This window comes from Lagopus muta, chromosome 8, assembly GCF_023343835.1.
Source record: "Lagopus muta isolate bLagMut1 chromosome 8, bLagMut1 primary, whole genome shotgun sequence".
Lineage (NCBI taxonomy): Eukaryota > Metazoa > Chordata > Aves > Galliformes > Phasianidae > Lagopus > Lagopus muta.
Window position 1 is genome coordinate 23,192,117 of NC_064440.1, and position 18,340 is coordinate 23,210,456.

Below are 18,340 nucleotides of genomic sequence, written 5' to 3' on the forward strand. Positions count from 1 at the left end.
CTGAAATAAGTATGAAGCAAAGATCTGTCATTGAATTCCTCCATGGGGAAAAAAAATGGCATTCTGACACTTGCTGAGTGTTTATGGAGATCAAACAGTGGATGTGAGTGCAAAGAGGTGGTGAGTGCTGCATTTCAACAGTGGCATCAATTACGAGAAAGACAAGCCACGTTCCAAATAGCCATACCCAGTTGTCACACCACAAAATGAAGAGCATCTCGATTGACACTAATTGGCCAGTGATGGTGACTGTGTTTAAAAGTGGTGCTTTGTAGCTGAGAAATCGCTCTAACATTTTTGTTCTCTTTGTATCCATTGTAGTTTCCACAGAAATAAATAGGAGGCATTACTTTTGGAGCAACCTACATAAAACCACAGAAAAGAGCAAAAATATCCACAGAAGATAGAGCCCCACTAAAAACTAGCAGAACAAGAGGGCTTCCAGAATTGTTACTCAAGATACGAAAATTCTTTTTCTTGGTTTTTCTTACAGCAGCCTTTCCATGGCTTGTTTCTCCCCATTCTCTTCTCTCAGCAGATCCAGGTTGCTGTGGTGCCAGCCTAGCGGTGTGAAAAAGACTTCTTTGGACTTCTCCTCCACCCTCCTGTTGAATAATGACTCTGCAAGAGACAAGCCAACTTTGTTAATATAAGGTCACAGCTGAAAGACTACTTTGAAAAGGAAAGAATTTACCAGGGCATAAATCTAAGCTTATGAAAGCCAGAGTTTGAGCTAGGAGTCATGGTAACATGCTATAAACAATTTTAAGTGTAACAATAATAAGTGTACAAAGGAAAAGTGAGTTACTGAAATTCTCATATTGCTAGTACAGCATAAGCAGTTTGCTCTCCTGGAATTAAAATTATTGCAAGAGGGAAAAAAAAAACAAAAACACAAAGTTACACTGCAGTTCTGCCTATAAATAAGAAGTAAATTCTTAATACTTTACATATTCACAGGCCTTTTCAAATTTAGAATATTGATTAAAGGCACAATAATTTGATCTGCAGATAGCTGCTGCTTTGAAGACACATACAAGTTACCTGCAGTAGAAAGATCAAGTTACACCATTCCGGCTGCAGTACAAATTCCAAAAATATCTTGGTACAGGCCTTGTTTAGCATGTCTCCCAAACATTTTAAAATACTATGCTACCAATAAACCCTGATGTGACTTGTAGTCAGATATCAAACATCACCACTTTGCCACTCAGGTGCAGAGTGAGCTGCTAGCAAGCTGGTTCATCTACCCTATGTCATAGTATTTAACACGACAGAACTATTTTCTCTCACAAGCTTAAGGTTTTCCCATAAAGAAAGCAGCACAAGATTTTCAGAAGTCTCAGCACTTCTTCCCATCCCTTTTCACCTAACCATCACATACACAGCTATCTCTCCACTATGTTAAACAGGATAAGTAAAGCTGCATCCACTGGACATGCTTTTTTTTTTTTTTTTTAAATGTCAGCTTAAACATTTAAACATCTCTAAATGTCAGTAAAAACTGCAGTCATTACTGGTTTTGGAAACAGTAAACAAGTTTCAGCTGTGCAGAATAGTTCCTGCTTGATGGGAGCAACTGCTACTTTCAATCACTGCAATGTGTAGCATATCCATAAAACCGTTCTCTATTTGTTTTGCATTACTAGGATCACAGGCTATTTCTCCATGCTTTGAAAGAGTTACAAAGCTACTTCCCACACAGGCATTACAATATTCCACATTAGAACTTCCTCAATTTTATATAATGGCTAACTATATTGTAAATCATTCATGCTAGTAGTATACAACTTCTCACTGGCAAGCATGTAATCCTTTAGAGTTCAAGCAAAAAACAACTGCATTATCTGAATGCAAAATCCTCATACAATAACCTGAAGAGAACTGAAAAAGACACTTTAAAAATAGCAATTTACTTCTTCTAGACACTCAGTGCTCAAAATTATCTGCATAGAATAGCAGAAGTTAAGTAGGGATTTTCCCTTCCCCCCCTCTACTGCATAAGTTCAGTTAAAAACTAAGCATGATTTCAGCCAAACTTTTCACTTTGCTGGATGCACAGACACCAGGATTTCCCCAGTTATTTCCTCTTCTTCTCCAAGCTCACTACAATCAACAGCATCAAATGGAAAAAAAAAATCCCACAAGTAAGGCTGATTACAAAATTGGAAGGCACAGTTTTAAAATTCAGAACTGTGGCTGATTGTCTTTCATTACAGAAGTAGCAGTATTGGTGATGAGGAACCCAGAAAGTTTTAAGAGATTAAGCCTTGAACTGTTCTGTAGGAGTGTATTTCATTGTATTACATCTCCATTTGCTTGCAAAGGAAGTTAGAACTGGCATCTGTTATACAAGATTGTGGGCGAGTAAATTATGAACAAAAAGTGATAAAACCTGCCACTGAGACTTACTTTAAAAAAATTAAAAGAAAGATAACAAGAGTTATTTTGATTGAAGAAATTTGAGAAGGAATTTGAGTTTGAAAAAGCTTTAAAAGACAATACAGCCCATATGCCAGTTCTGCCCAAAGTAACTTCAGTTCATAAAGCACCAACGCTCTATTGAAGGAGTAGTAAAGAATTTTCACATTATATTACAGCACACAACAGCAACATTTGAAATTTTTCCTCTTACCTTTAATAAAAGCATCACTTATAGAGAACATCTGCTGCCCTCCGTTGTCAGGATTCAAGTACTCTGAAAGAAGAGAGAAGAGGGAGATAGGCGGAGACAAATGACAGGTTACACTGGTGTGCCCATATAATTACGATGTGCACGCCCACACCAGAAGCAGCAGCATTACTCATCTAAACATTTAGTCACTAATTTAGCAACAGCTTGATGAGTGGTCAAGACAAGAATATCCTCTCGTTCTCGTTCTATCAACAAGTTCTAGGAAGACAATTTATTACTGTATTACCATGGGAACAAAGTAAAAATGAACACAGACTGAACTGACATTTAAGAGTCTGTTCTTCCTATTGACACTTAAAGAAATAAAAAAAATAGTGATAATCTGAATGTATTTGTTGCAAGCTGCAAAAACACCATGGGAACGACCTCCACATGCTCATCTAAAAATACAGCTTCAGGAGGCATTTTGATCATACATTCCAGTAAATATTTTGGTATTGTCAGACTCAGTGAAAGATCAGCTGTAAGATTTATCTTACACAGTGAAGGGAACAAAAAGCAGCCTGCTTTTTGAGAGAGAGAAGTCTGAAGCCTAAAATAGTTTAAAGTGTTTTGAAGAATCCAGGCATAAAAAGGTAGACTTCCAGTAACTGAGGAAAGTGAGAGTTACACATCGTCCTTCACATTTGGGAAACAGGACAAAGCTCTATCTGCTATACCTCTTCACTGGATCAACAAAAAAATATCAATGATATCAATGAAATTTCAAGCAGGCTCTGTAGCTGCACAACCTTTGTTTTCTCCAGAGGCCTACTGTGCATTTATTTAGTTTACCTGTTTCTACAAAAAAGGGACTTCAATGGAAAAACAAGCAGTAGCCAAATTTCTGCATACTATGATGATCCCAAGTCCAAAACCAACCCTCTATCATCTTTCCTGAGAATGGTCCAGGCTTGCCACCACAAACAATGCAAAGCAAGGCTTCAGACACCAACAGAAAGCAACAGGAAGTAGACAGTACACGAGCAATCAAAAGCCTCTGAACAGCAGCACTCAAGAGACCCCTTACATGCCAGTATTTCAAACATCTAAGCTTGTCCGCAGTTACCCAGCTGGAAATCAGATACCCAACAGATGATCAGTGTACCAAACATACATGGCAGAACAAGAAGGGGCAAGTATCCCTTGCAGCTCAATAGTTATTTGCAGACTCCTTTCACCTCTCACTTAGATGAAGCATTTAGAGTTAGGTCAAGCCCTAGCTTGCTTATAAGTTGGCTCACCTTCAGCGTTCACCCACAGCGCCACTAGCTAGAGAAAGTCATATCAGACTGTTCCTACGCATGTACACACATACCAACACCTCCTTTTTCAGTCCTTTTCAACCGTACAGCAGCCTCAGGGCAGAAGCTCTTACTGTGAACACACTGAAATTAGATCTGTCGCATAACCCTGACTGACACAGCCAAGGCAGCAGTTATCACCAGCTGAAACTAACCTTGGTTTTGCTCTAGCTAAAGAAGCAGGTAACACCCTCAAATACGAAACACCTCTCATCAATAGTTTCACCTCCTGCAACTTTGCTTCCTTTTATTTCTATTCCAAGACAAGTTTCTAGGCTAGAGATGACACACTCATAGATGCAAGTTTGAGCCACTGAGAGTGGCTAATAGACGTTTCTTACAGAGAAGGGATGAGATGAGAAAACCCAGAGAATGTTGTTGCATATTTTGTAGCCCTATCTGCAAGCAGTTAGCTGCCAATTAACTATCCTACATTCCCCCTCATCAAACAAAAAAATACCACCACACACACAATATATAAAACCAGAAGTGTAATATTCAAGAGCATTACTGAATGCAAATACCACAACATATACAAATTCACAGGTCTCCACTGGAAACCAACAGGTAGATATTTTAAACATTGTATAGGTTTATTTGCTGTAAGTCTAAACAGACCAGCCATAACTCACAGGTGTTTTTTTTTTCTAGATACACAAAGCACACATACATCCAGAGACAGCCACTAAAATCTGTGGTATATATCTAAAAGGGCTCTGACAGCAGGACTCTAAGCCTTGGCAAATAATAGTGATAAGGAACTGTGTCATTACACAAGGTTCTCTTCTGTTCCCTCTCCTAACTAGATGCTAGCATCTAAAATTACCCAAAATTCCTGCCCTCTCAGGATGTTTGGCTTTGAGGGTATTTAGAAGTTTTCTATGCTGATAATTGTGTGTTTTTAAGCACAGCAATCAAAAGCCACATTTAAAATAAATGAATTAAGTCATTTAATCTCTTCACCCAATCTAAATGCAGAAAGCAATATTGCTTTGTTTCCCATTTCAATACATGCCAGAAAGTACCATTATCTGTGAGTAGATGATATTACAAGTGAGTCACTTACACTCATTTTTAAGATATTACATGCCAGCTGCCTTAGAATCACTAGAATTTCATAGGAGCACACAGAACATTAGTCAGCCTTACACATCATAAGTCCTGCCACCAGATTATATACAAACGGCTGTTATACAACACAGCTAGCTCATCATTGGCCATTGCTTCAAAGCAGCTGACCTCCACAACCAATTTTTTGCATCTCTCTTAATCATTTGAAAAAAGCTGCTAATCACTTTGATCAAAGTTGAACCTGCATTTCTAGCACTGATGTTTTGTCCCCTCAGTCTGACCCCAATTACTCTAATTTACACAGCTGTGAGGAAATCCGGTGAATAAGCTCAAGATGTGGGGATCATCTTCATCCATTTCCCCTTTTTCTTTCTAAAGAAAATTAAGTCACTGCCTAGTCACCTGGTCTAAGCACAGGACAATTCAGACAAAATCAAGCCACACATTTGCCTGGCACAGGGAAGTTACTGATCTCTAACACCTACAAACCCAATGTCATGAAATAGTGCTCTGTTACATAGGTCACTCTGAAAATAATGCCTCCTATTTAGTTCCATAGAAACTACAACTGCTACAAAGAGCACAATAACACTATTTGATAGGGCAACTTCTCAGCTACAGAACACTTTTTTCAACTCATCACCAGTAGCTATGCACTTACTAGTGCTGAACAAAATCCTGCATACCACACTCCAAAATCTGCATGGCCTTCTGGAACATGACTTGTCTTTCAAATCGCAGTCACCATTACTGAAACACACCACCCACCACCTCTTTGTGCTCACATCCACTGTTTGATCTCCACAAACGTTCAACAAGTTTGATAAATCTCAGTGTGTGGCATTTTTTTTCCACCACAGTAGAATTCAGTGACATACCTTTGCTTCATAACACTTCCATATCAGATGTCATTTTGTCAGACTCCCTCTGCCACCATCAGTCACATGGCAACAAAAGGTCACAGAATATTAGTGGAAAGATTCAACCTCTACTATCATAACGCCAACATCCATCTCTGACATTACAGGCCAACGTAATAAAATAGGAGGAATTGCTTTACAGCAGTCCCCTACTAAAATAAGCTTCTATGTAAAATGAAAATGGCTAACCATCTAGTTCTGTCTGATCAGTGTCACTCTGACAATCACTAACACCCTGGAAGGCATCTGTTGCAGAAAATGGCCAGGATCAATCAGAACACAGGGTGAAAGTCTTTGCTTGCACTCATACTTTAATACACTCTGGAACAAAGTTTTAGAAGTCATACATTGTACAGCCCTGGGCACTGCAGAGTTTCGTGACACCTAATTTTTGAAGTCCTTCCTGTAACAAACTTCTAAGTACTCAGGAAATTTCTGTTTCCCTATTGCCAGGAAATATATCTTGCTACTCAGGATGTCAGTGGACATTTTAACTTGTTGCACCCTGGTTAGATCTTTCCTATAAAGACTCTGATGATGCAGACATTGTTAGAAAACAATAAAAGACGTGAAATGAGTCTTCTGAATATGCAGAGAAACAGATTTTTTTTTCAAAAAAATGCAAGAAAACATTTACTTCTCCATCATGTGTTTTAATGACTCATACCTCTACCTTATCTCAGTTCTGGACATTCTGCTGACATTACTCAGGTACCTTTCCCTCTTAAAAGAGGGAAGTATTCAGCTATGAACTATACTCCTAGGAGAATAACCTGGTTAAAAGGCCACACGTTTCAGGAACAGCTAACAAATACTACTCAGCAGAGATCCCAAGATATCACTGTACTGCCGTTATGCATAATTTAAAAGCAAAATTCTCTTTTCACTTCCCTTCCCTCACTAGTTGCCCTCTCTGATGATCTTCCTCAAGCACTCCATCATTAATTTTTTTTTTTTTTTTTTTTAAAAAAAAAAAAAAAACAAGGGCTTCACTTCTGGTTATTAAAAAACCTTGACTTGGCTGACAAGCTTGTGGAGAAGCAGGGTCTTTTACATTCCCCCTTCATCACACAAAGCTTTTTACATATAAGAACTGAAATGCACAGGAAACCAGAAAATCTGAAATACAGGTTTTCTAACACTACCCTATGCCTAAACTGACTACAGCCTGTTTTAATACCAGCACAGACTAATAAAGATCAACTTGCTACAGCTGTAAACTCTTAGGATGCTGCAACACACCTGGGCCTGGTTCAAGCTCTCTTTAAAAAACCCCCCTTCCAATTAAGAATTCTTTGATAAATTTCTCCCTCTCTACAATATTCCTCCCCTTGCAGATGTATAAACTTCTCATTTGATTAGGGCATGAGCTGGAAACAAGACTGAAGGAAACATCAACAAATTGGTGTCAGTAGAGCTGACAATCTTCCCGTTACAAACCACAGTCAAACTTGAATTTCAAACTTGCTCTACTCCTCTTTGAGATGAGAAGAAGAAAGCATAGATTTGTTTCTGTAAATGTTTTTAGCAAATAGTAGTTACAGTAGGTAATGATAAATGCTCCCTCTAATTTGCCTCACTCTCCATTATCTAACACACTTTGGAAGTCAGCTGTGGCCAGTCCTCCTTCCCACCTCTCCTTAGCTATCACTTCAGTTTCAGAGAATGCAATTCACCTGTGAGAATAAAGGTAAATCTTGTATACTGAGCCACATCAACATAAGAGCTCTGTTAAAACTCCAAGAAAGAATAATTTGCTACAAGTCCCAGTTATCTGTAACATACATAGATCAAACTTGGCCATACCATGTATCAGCATGATTATTTTTCTGCCAAACATAAACTTAAGGTAGGATTAGAAACCAGCAGAAAGCTCATCAAGTTAGCTTTGTTCATTGTTCTTCTGCTTGCTTTTTTCAGTTTCACCTCAAACTGGGAAAGATGAGTATTAAACCAGTATATTCATGGACTACTTTTTCACCCCAGTTAGGCAGACACTGTACGTGTAGGTATGCTCTATTATGTGCATACAGAATCACAGAACTGTAGGGGTTGGAAGGGACCTCTAGAGATCATCAAGACCAACCCCCCTGCCAAAGCAGGTTCCCTAAACCAGGTCACACAGGTAGGCGTCCAGGTGAGACTTGAATATCTACAGCAGGACACCTCATTTCAACTGAAAAGAGAAAGTCACAGAGGATGTTACACACGCTGCAGAGAAGTTGGTTCAGTGGGACTACTGAGCCTCTTCAGAGGCAAGCATATCAGAACTGCATGCGAGCGCCAGCTAGATATCGCACGTCTCCCTCTGTAAGACAGCTACTCCAGTAGCGTCCAAACAGGTCAGTGTCATTAGGACCCAGCTCTCCATCATGTGCAACTCCAGCCGGTGACTACCTCGTACCTTTTTGGTCGGCAGGGTGAGGGGGCACATGTGGGTACTTGGAGTGCTTCTTGATATGGAAGTTCACGTTGTCCATCTCCACGTTCAGGCTGATGGAGGCGGCTGAATCACTGTCCATTGTGGACTGGAAGCTGCTGACTGAAGTGCGCTTGCTAGGGCTGGCGGAGTCTTTTAGTGTTGGTAAGGGGGAAGATACAGGGAGGAGAAGGGTTCAAATGGGTATCATGAGGGTATCGGAGAGGAGAAAAATTGTCTTTAATACATAAAGACCAGTGTGAAATACTACAGGAAAACAGTATTTTCATAGTTCTTATCTTGATCTGTGCATGCTGACATATTGAGTCAGCATTCTTTAGCGCACTACTATAGGACCAAAGTCAAGGAGAAGTCTGTCTGAGAAAGAGAAGGTAATTTACACGTTTTCCGTCCACTACAAGTATGAAGCTTTATCAGTTCCAGTAAAAAACAAAATACCATCAGAAGACACAGGAAGACTAGCTAGGTACTGTTTGCTTATATCCTTACAGCCGCATGCACACATACACACAAGTAAAGCAAGACATGGTTAAACTACTATGTCCTGAAGGACTAGAGATAGCAGGGAAGAAGACAATTTGAGAACAAAACTTTGCTGAAACTCACTGGCCAAGTTATCTTCTCCTTCATCAGCAATCTGCTCTGTGTCACTGTCATCAAATTTGATGTCTTTGAACCAGGATGGCTCTGAGTGCCCCTCTACAGAGTTCACAGAGTCACTGTCTGGAGAGGGGGTTTCCGAAAACTCTGTGCTCTAGTAGGCAAGAAAAAAGGGTGTTAAAATGCAGCTCTGCTGATCCCAGCATATTCATTAAGCATATTCATTAGAAAGCAGCCTGTCACAAACACAAATCAGACATTTTAAAATTCAGAGGATACTCTCAGTGGCCTGAGATGAATTAGTCATAAAAACCATTCCCCCAGCACAAAATAGGAACTGTCTGGAACAAGAAACAAGCATTTCTTTTCACTTCTCATAGTGCCTAGTTTCTACTTCCTCCACACTTCCGTACAAGTTGTGGCTAAGTGACAGGTTCATTCCGCTGCACATTTTCTGTAACCATACCCAGGGAAGCAGTTTTAAACACTTGTTATCTCCAGCAGAAGTGGATGATGGCCGTATTCTGTGCTCAGATTCAGGCAGCTTTTGGTGTAGACATAGTCTAAACCACTGGAGCAACTCTGTGGCTGACCAAAAAGAGAAACTCTAAGCTTCACTCACAAGTCAGGCCCTGCCTGGAGCTACTGAGCCAAAACAAAGCCTGGATATAGTGCCAAGTAACCCAGAGAGAATCTAAGCAATTACAACTAGCCATTCTGATGTCTAGATTCACCCCAAGTATAAATTCTCATTATCACTCCTTTGGCTACAGCAAGTGCAACAAGCAGCTGAGTTACCAACAGTTTCTCCAGAATCCTGTTTAAGCTGGAAGAAAAGTGATCATATAGAGCTTTCAGCTGATGAGAACTGGCTTTAAAACTGGAATAATATAATGTCTTTGCAAATAGTTACAAACAGATCCACAAGTGTTTGCTAAGTAAGGGTACGCTTTACTAGCAAACTGAGATACCGTGGCCAAGAGCTGAAACACACAATGAAAACATGAAGCTAATGGCTGTAAGCTTGCTAGCTGACGTGTATGGGACAGCTGAGCCATTCTCCTTCGCAAGAAGCTGAAGAACATGGAGGACTCACAACTAAGTGCATGTTTCATTGCAATGAAAAACGGTGGATAGCATCTCCGGTCAGTGGTTTCCTGACTCTTTCTCGTCTAGCCAGCCCAATCCGGAAAGCTGGACAGAAACTCCCTCCCAGTCTTGCATCACATGGTTATGGTACTAAATTCCTTATTGCTGCCATCACCAGAGATCAGGAGGTTATCTTATGTTCAAACATAGTATATCCAAAATACTCGGGAAACGTTTAAAGCTCAGTACCAGTAACTGCGTAACAGACACTAAACTATGTACATTATATGCAGCACAGCTGCTAACTGTGGCATTATAAGGCCTCTGGAAAATGCCCACCATGAGAAGTATTGGCCTAAACTGGAGATCCTTTCCTTTTCTGCAGACAGCAATAAGTGCAGCAATTCATCCTCCACAAAGCAAAGCTCCAAAGCGTTCTGTGTAAACGCACCTTCTTCAGGCTTTCAGCCACTAAGGAAAAAGGTGCAGACTCCTCTATACAGGAGAGCTTATTTAGAAAACACACAATGGCTGCAGAGATAATAATTTTAAGATATTCTAGTGAGCAGTCAATAGCAGTAAGAATCTTAACAGTCCTACTCCCCTTCTCCCTCGAGTCAGATTCTCCCTTTTACCTGCAATGGTCGGTACAGGGCATACTCATCTCTGAAGAGCTGATCATGATGACTGACACAATCTAGCCAGCGTCCATCAACTAGTGCTTGCCCAATAGCAATGGCTTGAACCCTGGAAGCATGAGAGCAGAGACATTTTCTGTTTTTAAACACATGGTTTATGGTACAAACATGGTACAAGAGGAAAACGCCATTTGCTATGACTTTGCACTCCTCTGTATTCCACGCCCATACTTAACTATACATTTAAAAATGTTGCAAAGGGGCAGAGTGTAATGATTCAAGTATGGACTTAGATGAAGAGACCGCCGGAGCTTTAAAACTGAGATGTCCAATGGACAAGATATACTGTTTGTACTCCTCCAATATCTTTAGCTTGAGTTGCACGCATTGAAAATCTCTGCTAAGTAAGGACACTGGCTCTGTAAATACGAAAGCAAACATAGTTTTACCTCCCTCTTGCATAGTGAAATACTTCTGATTCTTTATACTTATTTACAGTGTTAAGAGTCAACCAGTTCCATGAAAAATTTAGCTGCCAAACACTAATAGTGATCTCTGGCCTCTTTGGAATATCAGTGATCTGAGCAGTCTGCTTTCTTCTAGGCTTGTAAAGGTTGAAATGAATTTTTTTCCCTTCATATCACCAAGGAAATGCTATGTGTGGCCAAAAACTCCTTTGTAAAGCTGGGAAGACACACCTCTATGTCGCAAAGCAAGAACCTTTGCAAGCATATCCAAAACACAAGTAGCATGGTGACCCTGCAAACTGCATTCTGTTTACCAAAGTGGAGCACACAGCTCTGAAAAAAAAAAAATGTTTTAGGAGCGCCTTTGCAATACGATCATTGTTCTCTGCCCATTTGAGTTGGTAACTGTCCCATACACTGCCACCCACACCAGCTCTTGAACCAGAGTGCCTCATGCCCTTTTCTGGACCATGAGGAATCAGAATCATACTTGCAGGCAGCAAAGAAACAAAATTCTGATAGCCTTCTTTCTTGCTTTCTTGCAAAGGGGTCTCTCTCTCTCTGGAATCGAAGTTACCCCACATTACCTCACAACCTTCTGCCAGAGTCAGAAGACCTGTTACCCTAAAGCATCAGGGTTACCTTGTGGTTATGTGTCCATTTCTGATGAGCCAGTTTACCAGCTCTTTTCCCACAATGCAGTTGGGATGTGTCCGCAGCCAGTAGCGATGGTCTTGGAACTCCATCCCACTATTGTGATGGCAGATTTTCTTCCACAGATCTTTCAGCTGGACTGAGTCCTGGACAGGGAGATACACAAGTTACTTAGCAGTCAGACAGCAGCACTTGTTTCAAGAGCATCAGTCTGGGTCCTCAAACTCTCAATCAAGCACCCTCTAGAAACAGGCACAAAAATCTAAGCCATTCTGCTAAACTTACATAAAGGTGCAAAACAAACAGCAGACAAACATGGGATCAGCTCCTTACAACCTTCCTTTATATAAAGTTGGAAACCAAGAAGAAACAAGACAGTTACATTCAGAGTTGAGGGGCTTAGGGTTTTAATGGAGCAAACTTCTCTACCATCTGCAATATACTTATGCTTTCACTTCTGCTCTCTTGCACAAGTCTCAAACCGGGGTGGTGCGTACAAGATCAAGGAAAATTCATCCTTTGGAAGAGGTTTTTTTCCCTACACATTCTTTGCTCATCTCAGGTTTTATGAAGCACCCTAGTTTGTGAAGCACCTAGCCCAAACAAAGCAGAAACTTGACACTGCAATACACACTGCCGTATGTATGTATGTACACACACATACACACTTTAGACATTGCTAGCTTCAGCCACTAAATAAAATAAGTTGTGTCCCCTGCTCAACTTAGTTAACTCTCTTGGAAGCTCGAAGTATTTTCCCATCACTTGGAACACTTCAGCCTATGCCCTGGTCTTGTTTCAAGGCCTGCTAAACACACATGTCAAATCTTGCTTTGGTTATGCCCCATTCAAACTCAAATGTCAGCTTGCTACCTAGGTCCTTTTGCTCTCCACATGCACCTAGGTTCTGCACAGCACAACCTACTGTTGATGAGATGGAACAACCTGGAAAATACCCTGGTATTATTTTGAAAGCAATAGAACACAGCAAGGGATGGAGAAGAGCCACTGCAGCTCACTTGTTCAAATGCTTCACTCATTCCACCTTTGTGCAACAACAACAGAAGAGCTTTAATGCAACTTTTAATCAATTTCAGCTTTCCAGTTAACTGCCAGATCCGCCTCATTCCACCTTCCCAAGGATGCTCTGTGATCTAAAAGGTGTATTCTGCTTCGGTTACCGGGCTGCTTTTCTGCTATCACCTTCAGCATTAGCTGCCCTGGGCTTCATCTTAGCATCAACGTCAGCAGCTCCACTGCCACACCAGGTAATGTCAAATAGGTCAGCTTCTGAATACACCACAGGATCATAAGATTTGATGCAAGCGGCAATTCAACAACTCATCTGCCTTTTTCGCTTTAACTCACGTGGCAAGTTCAGGAAACTGAACAAACTGGCAAAACACAGTGAACTTTTTCAACTCAAGGATTTTTACCTCTAATTCAGAGGTCATACATACTCCATGTATGTACATCTTCCCCTATTCTGTTTCATAAGCAAAGCTCATGAGCCTTCTGAACGCAGTACGTGAATGCTTCAATTACCTTCTGATACAGTCAGATACATACTAAAAAACAAGAAACAACCAGTGGAAATTCCCAGCAAAACCTACAGTGACACTGCATCTTCTGTACTTACGTGAACAGAAGATATACTAATAAGCCCGTTCTTCCTCAAAGAAGAAAATTGGCCAAAAAATTAAACATGAAGCTGAAGTGCACTGGGACTTCATCCTTCCCCATCTTGCACTCACAGCATTTTAGATTTTACTGTTTCTGCACTAACATGCATGGGGCAGGGAGGTGTAAAGACATGCCTTAAAAATCCTTCTCTCTCACATGACTGTCCATTTACAGAGCTGTACAACCAAGCAGTAACTAGTGTTTTGATTTACTTGCACTCTGCTGGTATCAGGCAAATACCTGACAATACAAAAGGTAACGTTCCTGATTTTAAATATGGCAATGAAAAGTAATTTTCAATCTTTGAATGTGAAAAACAGTCCTTTTTCTCCAATTGGTTTTGCCCCAGTTGTTGGAAACCTGTCTTTCCATCACAAAAAGAAACTTTTTATCTCTACTTCACATTACACAGTAACTGCTACCTACAACACTCCACTCAGCAAGAGGAGGATAACAGGACTACTTGGAACATTCAGTTATACATTGATTTTTCCTTGAAAAAGTACGTCACAATCTTTCAAAAAATATTAACATTTATTCTGCAAACAAGGGGAGGGGTCAAGTTACGTTTTGGTCCAATAAGCTGCAGCAGCTTTAACTCATTCAACAGAGAAACATTTTGAAATAGCCATTACAGTTCCCTCTTAAGTAGTCTAGAAGGGGAAGAAAGGGAAAATCTGAACTCTGAAAAAGACAGAATCAGACCACTTGGTTACAACTGCAACTGTGGCAAGTGTAATACACACAGATTTACCATATGCTGACTCCACAAAGTAAAAAGTTTCCTGAGACTAAAAAAACTACATATTTATGCAAATGCCACATCTGATTTCAGGAAGACAGAAGAGCCCAAAGCTGTGTCAATATTCTCCATCCCTGCACCACCTGGAGGAGCAGTCTAGGGAAGAATACTCAAATAAAATCCTTGAAAGGCAGCAAGATACTCCCACTGCATGACTCAAGGAAGCCAAACTTCATTGCTCTCATAGAGGAAGACAAACAGAAGCCTGAAAGGTACCAGAAGGATTTTACGCTCATCCTCGCTGGTCTCTGCCTTCATATGTGTGCGACTGGCCTGGGGGCTGACGGATGTCTCATAGGAAGGCACCATCGGCGAACCCGACCGATCCAGCGACAGGTTAGTGATGCTGGCTGATCTGGAGTGCAGGAGAGAAGGATGGAACTGTAAGTGTTCATTGTGTAGTGCTTCAGCAGAGGAGACAGTGATCTTGTGGCATGCTGAGGAAGAACTTAAGTCTTTGATGCTGTTCATACTCCTCACTACAGACTTACAGACTAAGGCCCCCCTTTTTCCCTCCCAGTCAAAGGAAAAAGAAAGGATGCCCAGGAAGTAAGTGCATTGGGGTGGAACATCTAAGTGAAACAAAAACTTTTGTAAAGCCCTTTGTAAAAAGCAGCTGAAGCTAAATTCAGACACAGCAGCTCTTATATGCCTGCATTTGAATAGAGTAGGAAAGGCATGACATGCTGGATAATTAGAGGTCCAGCACTTTGGAGGCAAGGCAGATGCCAGCAAGGGCAGTTAACACCAGGAGATCCTTGTTACAAGGCACTGAGATTCTCCCTACCTTGAACCTTCAAAATTTCTCCTCTTCACATCTCTGAAACATAAACACTTCCACTGGTGTTGCCCAGTTTGCAGTGGACAGAATTTTAAAAGTTAATCTGTCTGCTGGACTTGGATGTCTCTCCAGTTGGCCATTTTCCCTTGTATTGTGATATAGACCATGCACCTGATCTCAGCCTAACTGTTAGGAAATCCAGGCTACTCCAATACAAACATCTCATTTTGCAATAATCATTGCAAAGCTACAAATGCAAATACATTTTCCAAATAATTCTGCTCCAGTACCCCCCTAGCTAGATTAAGCCTCTGAATAAACAGAGTACAAACTCTTCTCATTTCACAGCAGCTCTATATATGCAGTATAAGCTAGGAATGCTAACAGTGCCATAAGGAGTGCACATAGACAGTTTCTGCACACAACCAAAGGGAAGATCAGAATTTTGATGCTGCCCTGATCCAAGAGGCTTGCAGCAGCCTCAGTGGGAAGAGCTGTTGCCAGTTCTTACTCTTTGGAGCGAATCCCAGATAGCCAATTAGCAAGCTCTATTAACAGTCACAATGACTTTTCCCAAGAGTTCTCGAAGGATGATGTGGCTAGTCCCAAGTGCAAAAAGCTAAAGCTGAATTACTGCAAGGAAGTAAGAATTGAAGGTACTATAAGGCACAAAATCACCACTTTTTCCTGCTCTTTTTCTTGAACAGGAGTCCATTTTAGTCACTTATGCGAACCAAAAGGAAAGTGTCTTGGCATTGTATCTGTACACACTAAGGCATGATAGCAGACATTTTCTACCCTAGGTGTTCAAAGCAAGTTAAAACTCTGCCAGTCTTCAGATGCTGTAAGTTGAAAAGAACTCGAATCGATAAATCAGCCAGGCAGAATAATACAGTTTTACTGAAGACATTCTTACATCGAATACGAGATTGACATTAAAGCCCACAATGAAGTTGTCTCACAAGAGCTACTTTAACCGTGCTACCTATCTGTAAGCAGCAGGGATTTTTAATTTATGTAAAATTATATTAAGAGCTAGAATAGTCACACTACATTTCGTATCTACATCCTTATCAACACCAATGATATCCAGAACTCAAACGTATTTGGCTGCTCTAAAGACAGAGGGAGATGTTGCAAAGGCAACTTCTATCCTTTAAAATAACTCATAGAAAAGTTTTAATCCTCTGCAACATTTAACTGACATACTTCCTCCTCCATTAATTTCAGAAACAGTATCACATCTCTCTCATTCACAGACAGATAACAGAAGGTAACTAAACATCCAGCCTGCACCTTCTTTGGTACCTGTCATCTAGAAAGAAGTATGGTCAAATCTTGCCTCAAACAAATATCTAAAGCTGAGAAGATCTAAAAGCTAGTACTGCTTAGCCCTGAGATTACATTCTATGAATACAGTTACAAACAACAGAAACTCTCTTTAAATAAAACCTCACAACTTAGTTTCTACATGTTCAGAGTTTTGGCAGGAGTGAGTTATATCTGATCATTACTCCTCAAATGTAAGCCCAGAGGGCTAAATACCACAGTGAGGTCATGAAAAGGCAGAGCAAGTTACCCTGAACTAACAGTTTGGCCCTGTCAGAACCAGCTTAGAATCTTCCTCCCACTGCATGTGTGAACAAACACCAAAAACTTCTTAAGTACACAATGTCAACTCACACAAGAAGCAGAACAACATCCTCAAGGTCTCTTGACATCACTGCAGATATTTACCACTGAACTTTTAACTCTGGACTCCTTGTCACGTTTGCCCAGAACTGACATCTGGCACTAGCTTATTCACCAAATTTTATTCCCTCCAGGTGAGATCTTCACTCCTCAGAGGTACAGTCGGTGTTCACATCCTCTTAACTGTCCCCATCACACATGAAGTAGTCCATTCCCTGAAAGGCACACCCGGCATCCTCCCCAGCTGAGTCCTCAAGTCTTTGCTGTCCCTGCCAGAACTTCCAAACCACTTCACATTCTGTATTCATGGAACACCAATGCAAACAAGTTGTTGAATGTCTCCTGGCTTCAACACTTGAAATTTGGATCATCTTTGCTCTGCTCCTATCTTTGCCTCGTCTTTATTTCCCCAATTTAACCACAACGAAAGTATTTAACTAGAAACATAGCAGAAGCACTGTGAAGTAGAAATTACTTGTTCTTCTCATACCAGACTATTTAAAAGGATTAAGCTCAAGCATTCACAAGTTATACAAAAGCTCTCATAAACATTCCAAATTCATTCCAGAATTGTGCTGTATAAAGACCTACGATGAGCCTTTGGCCTAAGAAAACCAGGCAACTTTAACAAGATCATATTTAGTGGATCAGCACAGGGACTGGGGGGTGGGAAACAAAAGAAAACAAAAGCAACAGGGAAAAAAAAAAAAACCCACACCTCTTTCCCTTCTCGACCTCAGACTTTGCCTCACAGTACATCTCTGTGCTACTCCCTTTTGTTCAGCTGCCTTGGAATTCTCCCTTTTTTAGCCATTTCCTTTCTTCTATTTCCTCTTTACCATCATCTCCATTTGAATTAGTCAGTAGCAAACTACAGGTTCCTCAAAATAGAACGTTTATTAGCAGGAACATGTACCTAAGTGGTCTTTTAGCCCAAAGAGTCTGATTTTAGAAATGAAATAGCATGCTCAGTAAAAACAAAATGCAAAATATAGGCTTTACACTGAAGAGCATGCAATGAGTGCATCCAGAACAGGAAATATGCAGATATGATTAGTTTACCTATTCCTAGCTGGAGACTTCCCTGCATCCTCCTGGACAGACCCAAGGCGTGCAGACAGCGTTGTAGTTGAAGAGTCTGGGTGAATCAAACTGTAGGAGAAAGGGGTTTGTTACAGATGTTTGAGAGACCTGGCACATGCAGTAACATCAGAACAGTTCCAATTCAAGTACAGTTCATCATAATGTTACCTTCACATCCACCATAGTTAAATCAGTGAGATAATAGGGAAATCCTTCCCCACTTGTAGGCCAGTGAAATCAGGGGGACAACACCTGAGAGTTCTACTCTCAGGCTTATGTTCTGCTCAACCTCCACCTCTTACATCAGTATGTCCTCTTTCCCTATATCCTTTTCATATAGGTTTCTCCCCTTTTTTATTTCTTGCTATTCAGGGGCAATGCCTTTACCTGCAAAGCACTATCTCCAACACACCATCTTTGCAATACAAACAATGATATCTGT

The 18,340-nt window shown here is 40.6% G+C and overlaps 1 protein-coding gene across 9 annotated transcripts in view; it reads right to left on the reverse strand.

Annotated features, from left to right (window-relative positions):
• PIKFYVE (phosphoinositide kinase, FYVE-type zinc finger containing) overlaps positions 1-18,340 on the reverse strand; it is a 64,769-nt gene that overhangs the window by 32,985 nt on the left and 13,444 nt on the right. For 7 of the 9 annotated variants that reach the window (XM_048952840.1, XM_048952839.1, XM_048952836.1 and 4 more), the window contains 8 exons: positions 17,878-17,967; positions 14,559-14,697; positions 11,846-12,003; positions 10,734-10,845; positions 9,016-9,163; positions 8,374-8,541; positions 2,636-2,698; positions 492-621 (listed from right to left, as the gene is read on the reverse strand). In XM_048952840.1, the coding sequence (XP_048808797.1) occupies positions 492-621; positions 2,636-2,698; positions 8,374-8,541; positions 9,016-9,163; positions 10,734-10,845; positions 11,846-12,003; positions 14,559-14,697; positions 17,878-17,967 (1,008 nt within the window). The remainder of the gene's footprint in view (positions 1-491; positions 622-2,635; positions 2,699-8,373; positions 8,542-9,015; positions 9,164-10,733; positions 10,846-11,845; positions 12,004-14,558; positions 14,698-17,877; positions 17,968-18,340) is intronic. The other 2 variants (XM_048952841.1, XM_048952842.1) reach the window with 1 other exon arrangement.